The 18,770-nt window shown below is 38.6% G+C and overlaps 1 protein-coding gene across 1 annotated transcript; it reads left to right on the top strand.

Moving 5' to 3' along the window:
• Positions 1-120: 120 nt before the first annotated feature.
• On the top strand, positions 121-10,519 carry LOC135472196 (programmed cell death protein 6-like). The gene is made up of 8 exons (XM_064751579.1): positions 121-141; positions 1,156-1,394; positions 3,857-4,093; positions 4,639-4,766; positions 5,242-5,316; positions 5,757-5,831; positions 6,158-6,326; positions 7,907-10,519. The coding sequence occupies exons 2-8, from the start codon at positions 1,362-1,364 to the stop codon at positions 7,940-7,942; spliced, it is 753 nt and encodes a 250-aa protein (XP_064607649.1). The 5' UTR covers positions 121-141; positions 1,156-1,361; the 3' UTR covers positions 7,943-10,519.
• The last annotated feature ends 8,251 nt before the right edge of the window (positions 10,520-18,770 follow it).

Genomic DNA, 18,770 nt, shown 5'->3' with positions numbered 1-18,770 from the left:
CCTTCTCATTTTTCATGAATATATATAATGTACCTACTAATTTTAAATGGTCGTGGAGTTTTGAACTTCCGTGGAGTGGATTTGTTTGTGTTCGATTTAAGCTCGTTTTTCGCAACATATACGCCGACGTAATCTACAGTAGTAAGACAATTATATTGTTATGCAGAATGTGTGTTAAACCATATTAACCGAGTTCGAATTAGCCGAGCACGTGTTCGTCAGTTCACCTTCACGGAGATGACGGCAGCATGTTTACTCCAGACAATGATCACACGCATCCTGGCAAACATGCGCCCTTTTATCTCCCGTTTACGGTTCGACCTTGCTTGAGGTTCTCCACCACGGCGAACGCCTACGTATTATTGTATATTTTTCTCAATATATTTTGCTTATAACATGAAAGTTGAAACGCCTGAATTTTGTGTATTTACAAAAAATTATATGGCTTTTTCTCTTATTTTAAGAAATGACGTACGCATTCAATAAAAACTAAAATATAACAAAGATGCATATGTTCCTTTAAAATAACATGAAGTTAGAAACTGCAGTTGGAATATAAAAGAATGTAGAAAGTTAAGGCGTTTTATTATTTTTCCTCTCTCTCTCTCTCTCTCTCTCTCTTTCTCTCTCTCTCTCTCTCTCTCTCTCTCTCTATATATATATCAGAGTGTTGTTTTAGAATAGAACGAATAATTAGGGTCCTACCTTTTTTTTTTTTTTACAAAATGTCAGCCTCATCTGTGTAAATATTGCCATTCAGAATCGGCAGTAAAGTTCTTAAAATTTATATACATGTAATACGCATACCATTATGACTTTACGCATTTGATATTTATTGTATGGCACGAACTTAAACGATAATTCTTTATTGGTAAATACAGAAAATTTAATTTGGTTAGCGAATAAGGATTTGTTTGCAACAAATCTCCGGAGCAATCTCTTTACGGTCACATATAATTACGAGAATGGCGTACAATAAAACACTTGATCATGATTAGCCACGCATACATAAAAAATATAACAATGTTACAATGTGGAAAATATATAACAATATGTTATAATGTGTATAATGAAAATGTTGCTACTATTTCGTACAATGTTGCAAAATGAACTTGAGGAAGTAACTTGTAACAAGCATGATTCTTGAATCGACAGGTTTCTGATATTTAATTTACGCAAATCGTGATATACACAAGACGTATCAGTAAGCTTGACGCATCATCCCATGAGTGAACTTAGCCTCGAACAGAAACGGAAGTGGCGTTTACACTTAGCTATGACGTATCGATCCGGTGGGCGACTGTCAGCGATCTTGTCATTCTCTGGGTGAACTACTGCACGATACAGTGTTATTTGTCGTCATGTCTTGGGGACAGCCAACTCAACAACCATATGTAAGTTATCAGACTTCCCCTATTGAAACTTACATCTAACAGGTAGAAAAACATACTTGTGAACAGTGTTCACTCTCTGTTTCCCTGTAGATAAAGACAACTTTGTCTAGTGTTGTTGTTGTTGCATACTATACGTATGTGTTACATTATCTAACGAATATTTAGAAAGCCTAAACAGACGTAGCCCTGAATGACTATGTTGGGGTTTTTTTGGTTTTATATATATATGTATATATATATATATATATATATATATATATATATATATATATATGTATATATTCGGAGGAAGTCATGATTTCCTGTAGTTCATCCCCGTGCTGTTCAGTATAGGGTCTTTGAAAGACACGAAGTTCCGAGCTGGGGCGCTCGCGCATATACCGAACGTTGGGGTTAGAATCCTGGGCCAAGTTGATCAAATGTGTATTAAGACTTAAGCCAGATGTTAACTTTAGTCCAGACTAAAGTGCCATTTACTTTGTACTAGGATGAGACTTGTATTAAAAGTTAAGCCTGTCTTAACTAGAATTCACTTTTAAACAACGCGGAACTCTCATGAACTCGTATCTCTCACAGGCCCCATAGGTCAGGTGTCACTACAACTGCACTCCTGTTGAAGCAGAAACACTGGGAAGGTCTGCCACCTAAACATATTGTCCCCATATTGGTGACATTCCTCACGAGGAACACAAAATACCTCCCACTCGCTCACGTGAACAGATCACCAGCCTCCATGATGTCTTGGCTTTGTCTTCGTGTTGACTTTTCTCTCTTCAAAATTGCAGTGAGGTCTCAACACGTCAGGTGCATCCAAAACCTGGATTGTATCTGATGCCGCTGGTGGAAAAGGTGGCTAACAAGACAGCCGTGTGGACGATAGCTGCAAGCCATGGCTGAAACCTTTAGAGTTGACATTTCTGGCTCTACTGACCGGCCAAATTGTTCGTTCCGTTTTACATCCTTGATAACTAATGAAACCATGGCTAAACTTGTCATTTATGACTGGCTGTGTTGTCCAGTCTTGTTGGGTTGATTTCCATATCTTTTGGCATATGCGTATGTGATTTTAGTACACCTGACTTGCCAGGGTTATTTTTTTTAATAACAGAGAAGAAAATATTTCTGAATTTCAACACGCTTTCAACTTGGAATGGAGTTATAATTGCAGGAGTGGTAATAAAGTTTCTATTCTCTTCAGTCCACACCAGAAATTGACATGGCTACTGTGTTAGATTGGATTTGAAGATCCACTTTGTTCCAGAAACGACCAACTAAATATTTCAGTTTAATGTTAAAGGCAGGTAAATATCAGAAATTGTTGAAAATGGGCCTCAACATTTATTTACTTTAACTAAAAAATTCAGATGCAAAGAACAATTCTTTTGGTAGCTGTGGTTGTTGACTGTTAGTTGCAGAGTTGCTAACTCTCATTCGATCAGTACTATTGAGAGAGAGTTATGGAGAGAAGCCATCACAAAAATGTGGCAGATTTACGGTCGACTGTTTACCACTGTTCACATGAGCATTAAATCTTTCCTACAGTCAACTGTGGCCAACTGAATGGACTCTTTAAGTTAACTTACCAGGTACCCTGTTAGTAGGTTGTCATAGTCAAGACAGCTTCACAACAATCACACAAGGAAAACTATAGTGAAAAGTAATTTTTCCACTCCAGTGAGAAAACTGAGAAGATTTTGTACCTGTATATGTCAGGGCACTTCTGAAAGTATATATTAAGAGATAAAAGAACAAACATTTCAGTCACCAATATGGTCACTGTGAGCAGGGCTTTGGTGTGTTTCCTCTCCGAACTTCTGGCCCCCCTGGTTTTCCAGGTGCAATTTCCAGCTACTTGACAAATGTTCACACTTTACTGTTGTAGTACAGCCTGCTATCAGTTAATTACAGTGAGGGTTTAATTCTAAATGTTCATGTAAATGTTTCATTAACAGCAATTGACACACCCCCTAGCACCATGGCTTAAGCCAAATTATGTGAAAAAAAAAAAAATGTGGTCAAGGTAATTGTAGGGGATTCATCAGAAGGTGGGTACCAGCTGTCTGCTACTTTATTAAAAAAATTGAGCAGGTAGCCACATACTCTGACCAAAACATCAACTTTACTAATTTTAATCATCTGTCAGGGAGGCACTTGTTCATGATAGCCTGTTGCTTAGAAAGATAATGAAAGACCATGGAGTGTCTTGAGATGCTAATGATGACCCTCATCCCCAGGTCTCAGCATCTGAATTTCAATTTTCCATAAATCACATATTTAGGCTTGATACTAGCTCTATGGTATGTCACAACCAGTGGTTCAATATCAGAAGTGGCATAGACTACACAAGTATAGAACCTTGGTCTAAAAGCTAAAGGTTTTGTATAATTGTGCACGTTTAATATGAAATCTTCTCGAGCTCTGTGTTTTCAGTGAAATATATTTTGGTTTTCTGTATGTGGCAGGGTGGTTATGGACAAGGAGCATACGGCACTAACAGAGGCTATGGTGGGCCCCCAGCACAGGCCTATGGACAGCAGTATGGGGGAGGGGCACAACAGCAGTATGGGTATGGCCCTCCCCCTCAGCAGAATCCGTATGGAGCGCAGGGCTATGGGGGACGTCCCCCAGTCCCGGCCTACTCTGCACCACCAGCAGGACCGCCCCCAGGGATAAACCCTGAACTCTGGTCCTGGTTCCAGGTAAGACTGGCTGAGATACTGAAGTAATCCTATAGCCATCCGTTTATCTGTTGAGACAGTAATTATCATTATTTTTGTAGATGCTTTCATTCCAGTAGTCTTCCCATTGTTAGGTAGAGCACACTATGTTGTAGCGTCCTGGCAGATGTGTTATTAATTCTTTGTGGTATATTTTATGATGCTTTTATACCCTTGTTCATGTGTGCGGTCCCATACTAAAATGTCAGGGCAGTTAACCTAGTACAGTACCATTCAAAGATCGTTAGGTTAAGGGAAAGAAAAAACCACGCAGATCCCAGAGAAGAAGCTCCACAGCTACTGGACAAACCCCTTGATGAATAACAAACTGGCTGATAATCTCCCCTGGGTGACCCATGAGGCAGTGCTGGCAAAGGGCAAAGGAGGGCGGGGGGGCTTACTAGTGTGTTTATAGAAGCAGAAAATATGTACACAAATAATACAAACAGAAAAGTAATAGTTTAAGACTTGCAATTTCAATGACAAATTTTTATCCACTTGGCCTTTGTTGTATTCTTTTCCATCAGTCAGTGGACCAAGATCGATCTGGAAGGATTTCTGCTGATGAACTTCAGAGGGCACTTGTCAACAGTAACTGGTCACAGTTCAATTCTGAAACATGCAGGCTAATGATTGGCATGTTTGATAAAGACAGGTGAGTTGACTAACAGGTACTATGTTAAGATGACTGCTAAAGTCAAAGTGTACCAAAGTGTATAAAAACCCATCGCAACACACTATCTTGCTTCAGTGTCTGTGTACAAATACACTTAATGTGTGACATGCAAAGATTGAGACTGACTTGTTCAGGTGGGAAGATTAATCCATTTGTCAATTCAGCAATCCTGATTTCCCAAAAAGAGGTATTAAAGATGACCTGCAAAGATTTCAATCTTTGCTACAATTTTTGTCATCAGGTTGTTTTTGTATGGATATGTGGAACTTTTATTGCCTGTAACAGTTTTTGTAATGTTGATGACAGATCATTGACCCAGCACCACTTTAATGCCACAGCGTTTCAAAGGATGTTGCCAAATACCAGAAATATGTAACAAATCATTCCCAGGTATTCAGATGGAAAATCTTTGCAGTTACCTTTAAAACTTTAGTTCTGCTTTTTCCTTTTCCAGAAGTGGAACAATTGACATTCATGAATTTGCAGCACTATGGAAGTACATTCAGGAATGGAAATCATGTTTTGACAGGTTTAGTATTTTAATGGGAAAGCATTATTTATGTGAATCAAATTGAATCAGGTTGAATGATTAAGTACACATAAACTTATATATTCTCCAGAAAGTATGAATTTTGTATCCAGACATGTTTTTGGGAGGACTGTTGACTGATTTTATTTATTTCTTACTAGTATAGCACAATGTCTCCAGAGCCTCTCACCAGTGCTGCTGTTGTGAGTTCAAGACCTGCTCATGCTGGCTTCCTCTCTAGCTGTGCCCGGTATCCTCCCACCATAATGCTAGCTCCTGTTGGATAAGTTAAATATTCTTGAGTAAGAGGTTAAACACCGGTCAAATAGATAAATATATATTTCTTAATTGCTTTTCGTTTTTGCTGTAGCCGTGTAGGACATTTGAAAGACCTTGCTCAATATATTTTATGGTAATATTTGGTGATTTGTTTTTGACAGGTTTGACACTGACCGGTCAGGAAATATAGATGCCGGAGAACTTAATAATGCTTTTAATGCCTTTGGCTACAGACTGTAAGTTGATATATTGTTTGGAAGAATATGTTTGAAACAAAGTTGTTCCCGTGAATCGTCCATGGTTCCCTGGAAGTATGTTTTGTTGTTACCTGATACAACTGTTGTTACTTCCAGTGAGTCAAGATTAAAAATAATCTTATGTCACACTAGCTTACTATAAAGGCATTTTGATTTTATGTTTTGTACACACATTTTTGGAGACATGTAAGTTGAGGATAACATTACATCATTATGAAAAAATGGAAATAAAAGGAATGTTACGAGAATTTTAAGAAAAAGAACTGTAACTGTCTTGACAAAAATCTGTATTTATTCATGTCCAGATCCCCCCAGTTTTGTCAGCTTGTAGTCAGAGTGTTTGATAAAAGGAGTACAACAACCATACAGTTTGATGACTTCATCCAGGCCTGCGTCATGCTGAAATCTCTCACAGATAAATTCAGGGCACATGATGTACAACAGCAAGGTGTTATACATATCAGTTATGAACAGGTGAGGCTCTACACTATGATATAAAACTAATAAAGCTAAGAAACCATTTACCATGTCATAAACTAAACATGTATGTTGAATACTTATTACGTACTTCTCAAAAGACAGATAATTTTCAGTTTGAAGTTTAGTTCGGATATATTAGTAGCCATACTTTATAGAGTGACAAATAACTTACTCTGGAGTGATACATTACGCCCAAGGGAATAAGTAAATTGACCTTGGTGTAAATGACAGTTATGCATTAAATATTATGGCAACAGTGCACACATAGAGCAACTCCATTCATATAGCTTGATGTACGAGAGGCTGATCTGTCCCATATCGACCTGTGCCTCATTATTCAGAAAGACATGTGCCTCAATGTTCACAAAGACATGTACCTCAATATTCACAAAGACATAAACCTCAATATTCACATCACAAAGACCTATACCTCAATATTCAGAAAAGTATAAACCTCAATATTCACTATGTCATATACCATAATATAAACAAAGACATATACCTCAGTATTCACAAAGATACATATATATCCCAGTGTCTGGAACATGCATGACTCGGTTACCCAGAAAGACAAACCATGAAGGCCTCATGATCCTGCATCAGACAAAGTACTCGTGGGAGACGTGTATACTTCCTTATCCTGCAGTCGATGTCAAATATGTTTGCAGAGAAGGTTATCTTCTTTTGTTCAGTTTAGAAACAATGGTTACATCACTGAAACGATTCACCTATTCATTGACCTTATGCACTGAATTTATAGCTCTTTTGCAGGATAAATTTGCTACATGGTTACTTATTGATAGGATATGGAAATATATGGTGTCAGCAATGCTCATATAACCCTATTACTGACATCATATTTTTCCATTTCCTATCACTTAGCAACCATGAAACTAATAATATGCAAATGTATGCCTCATTATCCAGAAAGGTGCATGCCGTAGGATCCAGAATGAAGGACATGTGTGTCTTCAATACCAGAAAGATGTATGCCTCAGAAAGTGCTTCAATGTGCAAAACATGCTTCAGTATTCAGAAAGAGTTAAACTACAGTTTACAAAAAGACATGAGTCTTTCAGTATCCAGAAAGACGTTAGCCTCAGTGTCCTCAACCTCGGTATCAACAAAAACATGCCTCTATATGCAAGTAGACATGTGCCTCAGTTTTCAAAAAGACACGAGCCTCTTGGTATCCAGAAAAGTATGAACCACAGTATCAAGAAATACACTATCCTCAATATCAAGGAAGTCATGAACCTCATTATCCAGAAACACATGTTTCTCAGTATCCAAAAAAGCATGAGGTTAGATATCCAGAAAGCCAGTAGCTTCAGTATCCAGAAAGTCACAAACCTCAGTTTCCAGAAAGACATTTACCTCAGGATCCCAAAAGACATTTGCCTCAACATCCAGAAAAGATGTGCCTCTATTTACAAAATGACACATGCTTCACTGACCAGAAAGACTCATATACATCTTCTATTTTATTTTGATCTGTTTTTCTTCATGCATAACAAACATATATAGCAATTTCGTTGCATCACTGACTATATTTCACATACTTATTCTTGCAGTTTCTTGAAATGGTGTTGGATAACACACTGTCCTAGCAAAGCCAGGATCCTATCAGAGTTTGTGGAGACATTGAGTGAAACTTACATTCCATGCAAATGGAAGACCTGTGACAGAGGAAAGTGGTTAATACATACAGCGGAGGCCATTTCTGGGTGTTCAGTTAGCACCTGCTTCATCTCCAGATATTTCTGTTTGTGATCAGTGGTAGAAGTACAAGTGACATGTTCTAGCCATTGATTTGACATTCAGTGGCAGTAAATTCTATGAGCCCTGGGAGGCTCCATGTGAATGCCAAGTTTTCCAGTCATCACATGAACTAAGACATGTTTAGTAAAGTCACCAACTCCACATTTGTTACCCTTAGTGTATGCAGTGGCACTACTGGTGGCTTATGGTGGCAGATTGAACAATGAATTAGTGGCTGAGAGCGCCCCAAGTACGTGCCAATGAATAGAACACTCATTCCATGTAGTTGTTGTAGAACAGAATTGTTTACTGAGGACACTTCCTATGGTACAATAGTCCTAGAAAGTCATTATAAATTATGATAAATTGGATGATGGTGTACAATTCCTGTGGACAAAGATTAGTGCCATTGTCTTAGATGGAAAAAAGTACCTTTCAGAACTATTTCATTGCAGCATGTTTATTTGTATAAACAAATTGTGAGGAAAAGCAACATGATAACTGGTATAATTCAAATTTCAAAGAATTCAGTGTTACTGAATGTGTTCATATGTTACTGGCAACTGAAGGGCATAAAGAGTTGCTTGAATCATTGGTCAGGGGGATATTTACTTTTGTCATGGTCGGCTAATTCTGTAATTGGAAGCCATAACAAGTCATTGAGGGGACTGGCAGTGTCTTTACTATATTATACCTTGTTAAGGCACAAAAAATCAGTTTTCATTAATTGTTATTTACATACTTGGTAAAATGAATGTGTTGCAGATTTCTTTGTCTTAGAACTCTTTGTTTTAATCATATTTTTGAAACTTTTTACCGTAATGACCATGGTTCCATACGCCTGTCTAATACAGTTGCTGTCACAAGTGTCAAAGAGTTGTGAATTTTTTTTTTGACCATAAATGTCAAAAGAAGATATCTGTCCTGCTCCTCTAAAATCTAATTAGACTGCATTCAGCCTGTGGTACATGAAGCTTCAGGTGCAAATCTGGTGTTGAATACTGATTTTACTCTTGAAAAAAATGGCTAGTGTAAAACTATAGATGAATATTAAGAGGGGAAAAAAAGCATTAGAGATATATTCTGTGTAAAATATTGCAAGCAGAATCAGTTTAGGTAAAATAGAGAGGGAAATGGACACTATTATGGAAAGGTCTGAAGATTTTCCCCTGTTTATAACCCTTGTGCAAAGTAGGCTCTTAAAAGATTATGTAGACGCCAGAATCAAAGCATAAACATACTGCTGTTAGCAGGTAGTTGTTACCTGTAGATTTGGTTGTGATGGCTAGAAACTTTTCACAATTGTATCAGAATCAGAATGTTATCAGCAGGTAACACTGCACAAGATTTGTATTACAGTGGATATTTGAAAGCCAGTAATACCCAACGATATCAAATTGCTTATTGTATATAGATCTCCACCTATATCAACTTAACATTTCTATGTTAATTCTATGAAAATTATGGATTGAGTCTTTGTTTAGTTTACACATGCCCATAGTGAAGTATATGTGTGTGTGTGTATATCATGATTTTTATGGGAATATGAAACAAAAATGTTTACATGTTAGCATCTATAGTAGTTATGAAACGTTTACGTGCTGCTTTTATAAGAATGTATACATTTTGTAAACAGCAAAAATTCACTTCCAAGATTGTCTTTATCTGAAACACCATTCTCTCTTTTATTCTTATCTATCTGTCTTGTATATTCAGCATAATGAGCTTATCAACATGTATAACCCCCATTAGATATTTATGTTACTCTGTCACTAAACATGCCTTGTGATAGTTTTCTTGTGCGCTGATAGGTATGCGGAAACATAGGCCCACATGACAACATACTGTGTCCTCGTGTGATCTCTTCCCTCCAGTCCTAAACCTGACTGGCCTTAGTGAAGTGAAATAATTTCAAGTTATGCAGAAAACTGAATTTAAATTTATAACTAAACCCCATGAAGGTGTCTGTAATACTGTATACAACTTACATGTATTTATTTTGTATGTATGTATTGGGGAACATTACTTGTTTCATAAAACGGCTTCCTTGAACAGGGGGAGGTAACTTTTTTCTGCCTTGATATATCAGTAGGATTAAGCGATGAAAATACACCACCAGAAGAGCACGGTTACCTTTATCTGGTAAAAGTTCATAGATTGATTAATGTAAACAGGAGTGTAGTTCTGTTGAACTTACTGTCACACGGTACAGTAGGTCGTCTATACTGTTAATGATAATTCTGTGTTGTGTTCTTGTCCTGTGGGATTGCTCAAACCTGCATGTTGTCCAAAATTTTCGTAAACATGCTATTTTTGTACAACGTTTAACTGAATGAGGTGTGTTCCGGTTTGGCTGTCAGGTGTATTGGTTGATGTAAATTGCTGAATACTGTTGTAAAGTCAGATAAAGTTCTTTTTTAATCTTCCATGTGGTTCTTAATTTATTTATTTGACAATTTGATGGAGCACGCTTCTTATAATATGGCCACGGACCCCCATTAATTTTCCATAAGCGACAATGTTAACGTCTAGCGCTGTAGCTCAGTCCCAAACATTCCGTGGCCAATAAGCTTTGGTGCATACCTGGCCCAGCCTGTGAGAAAGAAGCCATAAAAATCTTGACACTGGTTGACCGTCAAAATCTGGACCTTTCCATGCCGGCAGCTGGGAGGCGTGCCTAGCAACGCCAAGGGGACGTCACTCGCAGCCTCATCACTACCTCACACCTTGTGTCCTCTCACCCAGAATTTCAAACTTTCATCAATAAAGCTCATACCTCCTCAAAGTTTAGACAGTTTCCAGCATTTTAATACCAAGCATGCACCTGTGCACCAAAAATGGACGCCTGGAGGCAAAAAAAGACTTTATACCCTAAAATTCACAGGACTACAATCGGAAGTTGTAATGGGGGTCTGTGTCCATATTCGCCCGTTTCAAGATTTTCAGGGGAGATAACTGTAGTATGCATGCAGTGTGGGCCTATTGGGGGTGGATAACTCTGATACCCAATTTCTTGAACAGAAGGATTGTTGACGACTAGAAAACAACCGACACAGTGATATATTATTCATATACATCTTGTTTGATCAAAGATTTTGCAGTGACCAACAAACAGATTTTGTTGGTTAAATGCTGGTTAAGGGTAAATGTGTTATCTTCTGTTTCCGAAATTGTGAATATGCAAATTTCCAAGCACTAACCTGAATTTTCTTGCACTCCACCTATATGACCTGTTACACGTAAAATATAGGATGAACAAAACTCTTATGGAAAAAATCTTTTGCTCAGGTTTTTTTTTTTTTTAAATTGACTTGGGTTAGGTGTCATACGTACACATAGGAGCGTGTGCTGCGACGAAGTTGCAGTGTTCAATATTGAAGTGATATCTCTACGTAGTGTTCTCTACATAGCCCATGGGCACCTTTAATTTAACTTCCATATATGGTTCATGAAAAGATGATCTTTTAAACTATTATTGTCGTCTAGGATCAGGGTTTCCAGTTTCAGTGTATTACGTAACTTGTCTGACACCGGGCACTCGGTCCAGCCTCTATCCTTAGACAACGTGACCAAGGCGCGGCGGCGAAATGGAAAACACGTTAAAGTTAATTACCTCCAGATGCGGACGACTAGCACGATTCGCTTTACATGCGCCTCCCATTTTTTATACCACTGAAGACAAAATGTTTTCCACTTAGTGACTGTACCTTGTGATTCCCGCAGTTGCGCCCGCACAACCATTGCCAGATCGTTACATCACGCATTACGAGTCCCGGTGAGGCTGATGGGGAAAAAAGTAGTAAAGAAAAAAATGGCTCCCACGTTCATCGTTTGAGTGAGGAGAAGCTGTGGTAATCATAACGCTTTGAAGGTATTGGCCTTTTCATCAAAGAGCACTTCAAAGGATAACCCATTCAGTATCAAAGCACCAAATTTGAGCCAATTGATTTAATGGCTAAAGCGTTATCTGACATCAATAGGATCATTTATGTGTTATTTTAATCTTGGGTTCCAGTTAAACGGACATTACGCTGTAGCAAGTTTCGCCGTTTGTACAAAAACTGTATTTACTCTGCATGTAGCCGATATCGGACCCCGCCACACGTGTGTGTTTCTCACACAGCATGTTCATCGTTTACAGCAATTATACATTATTGACATGCTGAGCCAACAACCCCGTACACCTAATCTGTGGATAGGATTCCAGGCGCTTATAATTCACATGGAGTTCTGATATATCTACATGTATGTGGATAAGACGGGAGTCCTATTCATGTACATACAGTCCCGCAGCGTATATATGTACAGCAATGTGTCCACTCGTGAGCAACTTCTGGCCATATATAAATAATTTTGTTCTCTTATTAAGCCTTTCAATATTTTTTTTTCCCTTTTTTACTTTTTAAATACCGGCATCGGATCATTTTTTTTTTCTAAAAGCATGTCTCCGTGCATGTGTTGTAATGTTGTGAATAAGACGACGTGTTTAACGAAAAAAATGAACGATGATCATGTTATATGGTTTGGGGAAAGTGGGCTGTGGGTCGACCACAACCCCTTAAGCTATGAGGTCGCGTGTTCGAATCCAGCTCTGGGTGCCTTAAATTTATAGAAATGCGCCTGCCAATTTGCGCGGTGATTATTTTTCTCGATCAGGGATGTTAAGTTATTTTATTATATAAACTTATTCAAAAAGTCCCCTGAACATGGTTCAGTGCAATTCTCTCAAAAAACAATTTCAAGGCTTCTGGCATCTTTCTTTAATTTATTTATTTTGATTGGTGTTTTACACCGTACTCAGAATATTTCACGTATACGACGGCAGGGCCCAGGGAAAACCCACGACCATACACAGGTTGCTGTCACACCTTCCCGCGTACGGCCGCAAAGCCAGCTTGAGGTGGACTTGAGAGCGTCCACTTTGGTGAGAGGCTTCTTGGTCATTATGCCGCGATGGCTAGTTAACCACCGTCCTCACGGAGGCCCCTTTCTTTGATTTAATATACATAAATATGTATTATTTATACAGCTTATATTCCAGTATCATTTCTCAGTCAATGCACGTGCAATCGGTCCATTCGCATGACCAGGTAATGGGGTATCCAGGAAACGCATATCTGGGCTACTAAGGATGCTGATGTATCGCGTGTGTGTAGGTCAATAGATGCACATCGGTTCACGCTATATCGCCATTCAAGGAGACCAATTGAAGTGTTCGCGATGACATAGCTTTGAAGCTGACTAAATAATAGTGGTACACGCTCAGCTTGCAAGCCGTGTATAATTAATGAAAGTTGTTTCGCGGCAATAACCTGTTCACAGAACATACTGATAATTCATTACAGTCAAACAGCTCAACATCTCACTCTATTGCAGAGAATGCGGCTTCATTGCGCTTTAGCGAACACCCTTAATTGTCTCTCACATGAACCAGAATTATTGTCTTGATGGTAAAGACGTATATATTGTCCGTATAAAATACAGATAGACAGTCGCTACTACATGTATATGTACTTGATCAATAAGCTAAAGTATAGTGATCAATCGTTGAATTTTTTTATTGATTACTTGGCTTGTTTACTGTTGGCGTCATTACATGCAGTGGTTGGTTGCGAATGTTTTCTCCACAGATAAAAAAATAAAGTTCACACCTTTCACGAATGCATGGAATAAAGTTTTTTAATCTCTGTGTGGAATATGACCAAATCGTGTTGATGCAGTCATGTATGTCCGCCTGTCTTGGCGTTATCATGCAAAATAACATTGTTATAAACTTTAGTCTACTTGTTTATTAGAAATCCTAAAAAAATTAACATGGTCGGGTAGTATTTTACTGACCTTTGCCCTGCTTTCTTGTGGTTAGAATTCATATTTAAAGTATGGTTGGCTTAAATGACCTTCGACCTACATTCTGGGGTCAGAGTTTCTCAGTCTGTATCTCTGAAGTTATAATATTAAATGAAACTGGAAGGTATTCACTGCATGGTTTCTCCTCGAAAAGATATTAGTGCAATTGACCTCTGACATACTCCCTCAGGTCGGAGTTAATATATATGTGACTTGTAAAACCATGACTCCAAAACCTTCTCAGCCAAATCCGAGGAAACCTCATACATGGTTTCGCTTTTTAGCCTCCCAGAACGTATTCAGTGTTCATGATCGCCTAAATGAACTTTAACCTATTTTTTCAAGACAGAGTTGACATATGACCTGTAAAGCTATATCACTAAATTATGCTGAGCTAAAGTCAGTGGAACTTTATAGAGTGATTCACTGGTGCATGATCGGATCACCCAATACAGGTATTGCAGACCTATTTTCTCATACTGGAGTTCATATTTTAGCTATAACGTGTATCTACAATAACGATTGCAGCAATACACAAAGAAAATTCTAACTTGAAATCACATGTATGGAAAAATAATGAGGAATTCTCGTCCTTTGAGTCGCGACACACGACGCGCGGAGGGTGCAAGTCGCGCGCGTATTGGTCCCGTGAAGTGGAAGGCGACAGGATGAGCAGGTTGATCGAGACCAGGCGCGACTCCATGCAGGCGGTAACATTAGCGCGCGAGACAGTATGTCAAAGACAAACTTTTAAGCTGTTGTGTATATGTATCAAACCTTTCCTTGAAAATTCAAGAGTTTCCCTGCTTTATGCACATCCAAGCATGCAGGTATATTCTCGGAATAAACAATTTTCTGTGTAGTTTCCTCCGTGCATTGTGGCTTTCTTCACGGTATAAACGTATTCAGTGTTTCTCTGTGGTGTAAAGGTTTTCAGTGTTACAACTTTCTCTATGGTGTAAATTAAAGATTTCCAGTGATACCGCTTTCTCTGTGGTGTAAAGGTTTTCAGTGTTAACGCTTTCTCTGTGGTGTAAAGGTTTTCAACGCACCTTGGTGTAATGTTTTTCTCCGCAGTGTGAAAGTTAACTCTGTATATAGGGTAAACCATTTCTCCACAGTGCAAAGGTTTTCTCAGCAGTGTAAACGTTTTGTTCACAGTATATAATTTCTAGGTGACACAAAGGTTTTCTCCCTGGTCCAAATATTTTTTTTTTAGCTGTGGTAGAAAGTTTATTCTGCATTGGAAATGTTTCCCCGTGCTTAACACATTTACACCATGATGCAAAGGTTTTCTTCATGCATGTTGTTGATAGTTTCCTCTGTAGTGGAAACCCATAAACAAATCTCAATCTCAGATATTCCCGTCATCTTTGCTTTCATTTAAGTTCTTGAAAAATTTTTTTTTACCCCAGTAGAAACCTTTTCAAAACGGCAAAAACGTTGGACATTTCCATGAACCGTGGAGAAAATCTTTACACCGCAAAGGAAACTTTAATGGGACACATTGCCGACGGTAAAAAAATGGTACTGGTATTTTAAACTACGAATAGTTTATCCGCAAATAGATAAAACTTCCGTATGGCTATTGACGTATATCTGACTTGAGTGGGCAATCTAATGTTCAGTTTTATCCGAGGTTTCCCTTCATCCTATACTCTCGCTCGAGGCGCTATATGTAGAAACATGGCCGAAGATTGCCTTTTTTTTTTTTTTTTGACTGATTTACCTCCACTTGTAACGCCACCTGTTGAGCAGACGAAAGGAGACGTTCAGTGAACTTCAAATGTCAGACATTGGGTTGTATTGGGTTGTAATCATGCAGTCTGACATGTAACTTTTTCTATCGCACATATAACTTCATTTCTGTCACACAGATCGTTGAGAAGTACGAATATTTTACAATACATGGTCATACCATTTAGGGTATGCGCGATCCGTGAGCAAACGTTGCATTGTGAGAATCTCTGTGCTGCCCCATTTACAAGTTATCCCCTTGTAATTCACTTAATTGACATACTTCAAAAACTATAGGTTTATGGCGTTCAGTTGGGAGTTAAGTACAACTCATTGTTGTATTTAACAGAACCAACTCAAAAATTCTGAGATTCTTTTGGCGGTGTTCCCCTTCAACACTCTAAAAAAAAACATTTAAACACGGAGAAATCTTTGGAACCCCAATGAAAACTATTTCACCGAACATTTCCACCGAAAACTATTTACACTGTGAAGAAACCCGTTAGCCGCAGTGAATATTATTTCCACTGGAGAGGAAACCATTACACCAGTATGGAGAAAAACTTTCCATTGCGGAGAAAGCCCCTTCACTGAAGACAGGTTCTCCGCAATGGAAAAGCACGAACAAAATTATTTAAGCTGCAGATAAAATGTTTATGCCTCTGTTTGTATAATGGAAAGCAATCTTAATTAGTGAGTGAGTGCTTAGGGTTCAACGTCGTACTTCACAATTTTTCAGTCATATGACGACGAAGGAGTTCTTCGAGTGCATGTAATATGTCTCCTTGCCTGTAATATGTCTCCTTGGTCCAGGGCGGATTTCCACCGCTCTTTTATCTAGGGCTGCATCACTGAGACGACTTACATAAGGCAAGTAAGCGGCCCAACCCGAGCCATTAGGCGGGTCAGCCAGTCGTTGCACTCTCCCCTCAAGGATGGACGTCATCCGAGGAAACTACAACTTCCTCTTTTAAGTTCTTCGGTGTGACCCGACCCTGGACTGACCCTGGATCTACCACCACTGAAGCAGACGCTCTACCAACTGAGCCATCTGGGCCGGTCACAATCCTAATGAAAAGTAAATGTTTACACAGCAAAACTTATATACACTGCAGCAGATAATTTGCTTTCAGACATACTTTAAATTCTTTATTCTTTATTATAATTTTTAATATTAAAGCCTGTGAATCATTGTAATGCAGTAGAAAATGTTAAAATGCATTGATAAGCCATGCACCGTACACTGTACTATGTACCCATGCATGCACACATCACGACGATCTGCCTAAGGGTAGTTCCAACAGCCACCCATAGCAATGTTCATACGAACGAACATCAACTCACTTCATGTGTGTATGTTTTGTGTGTGTGTGTGTTTTGTGTGTGTTTATATATAAACATATGAGAATGACTTGCTAGCTAAAGCAGGTTAAGTGAACAATGAACGAAAAGTCGGGTGACTAATATAACATCGTGCTTGTATTTAAACCATAATTAACGCATTTCGTCCCGGTAGAGACTTTTCAAAACGATACGATTAATAGTCACAAAGAAAAAATATATATAGGCATGAATACAGTTATGTAGTTAAGCAACTACATACTAGAAACTAAATGTAAACACAGAAGTAAGTTTATAAGGATTTAGGTCTGTATACAAATAGAGCTTAAAAAACAAAACAAACAATAGTAATACCCCCACAATGAAACCTAGCTGTTCATATATGTGCCTCAATGCATGCACAAATGTGAATTATTCATTCCATGCAGTTTATACCAAGCTTCAATATACGTCATATACAGTGGGTTGGCATAGTAGAACAATGTTCTCACTCTCACGCCAGTTATCCAAAACTGAAGGAGAGCGATTTCTGGACTAGACAATTGTCATATTGTATATACATGTGTGACCCACGGACACTGTACCATATTGATGTGTTCCCCGACATCTAATCAAACTTTCAAGGATAGCGAGAGAAAAGGCGTCAGAGAACACATCTTCAGAAGAGAACGCAAACAAATGGCAATTTTAGTAATCGCTATTACAGAAAAGATCAAAGGCAAATGTGATTGAGGATTCATGAACAAGGAAATTGCCCCTGATCCGCGCACGGGCTCCACATGGCGCATGCTAGGCCTGTGCTACCCAGCGCGCACCTGTCCGGCCTGCAGACAGTGCTGCGTGTGCACATGCTGAGCCAGGCGACGATTCTACAATGATTAAGTGCTCTTCCGACATCCTTTACACTGACCTGCCTGCTTGCAAGTCTCCAGTCGCATTGATTGGTGTATTCCACATCAAAGGAAAGATGAAACACGGCCGCGAGGAAATTAACACCCGCCGTCAGCTGCCAGTTAAAAGAATGTTCAATAATCTTTATTTTGTTAGAGAAATTGCATTGTTCTGTCGACATGTTAATTGAAAATCCTCTTAGTTTGCACTGGCATCACTTTTACAGGCCTGGGCTCGTGAGTTTGTTCAGTAAAATATAGCCGAAGCTTCCAAGTTAAAATAATCATAAAAGCTAAAAGCTGCCGTTGATAGCAGAGTTCATGGTAACAGTGTAATTGTTAATCAGAACGTCAAACTAAACAAGTCCATGTAGCAGGTTATAGAAGCGGGTCGAGTGAGTTTATGGAATCCTTGAGATATTATGGCTGATCCTGCAAACACAACTTCTCTTTGATCACTCTAGTTAGTCACTCACAATTAAATTTCTCCTATCTCCAACAAAAAAAAAAGAGAAAAAAAAAGAGAGTCGACTGACAGTAAACTGATATTCATGGTTTTCCAACACATCTCCATTAATGACTGCACAAAAGAGTACTGAAATTACGACTGAAGACAATGAGATCGCTAGGAGTGCTTTGATCTGTCGGTTTTTATTGTTCGGCCCTTTCAAAAGAATTTTACCAGAGAGAAATTGATGACATGGATGAAGAGGAAATGCAAGGAATATGCAATTATGCTTGTCTCATTCTCGCCTCTTGTCATGCTCACTTCTAAGAAAACAGTCACAAAAGCGACGTGACCTTGCCTTCGCCAGAAAATCGCCATCAATTATATTTTTCAGACAGCCCCAAGTGAAACAGA

Source organism: Liolophura sinensis, chromosome 1, assembly GCF_032854445.1.
Source record: "Liolophura sinensis isolate JHLJ2023 chromosome 1, CUHK_Ljap_v2, whole genome shotgun sequence".
Lineage (NCBI taxonomy): Eukaryota > Metazoa > Mollusca > Polyplacophora > Chitonida > Chitonidae > Liolophura > Liolophura sinensis.
This window is presented reverse-complemented; position numbering and strand designations above follow the sequence as displayed.

Excerpts from the sequence above, each read along its gene's own strand:
- LOC135472196 (XM_064751579.1), top strand. The coding sequence starts at position 1,362 with ATGTCTTGGGGACAGCCAACTCAACAACCATAT. Across the intron at positions 5,317-5,756 it reads TGGAAATCATGTTTTGACAG|GTTTGACACTGACCGGTCAG; the intron begins GTTTAGTATTTT and ends TGTTTTTGACAG. Across the intron at positions 6,327-7,906 it reads TACATATCAGTTATGAACAG|TTTCTTGAAATGGTGTTGGA; the intron begins GTGAGGCTCTAC and ends TTATTCTTGCAG.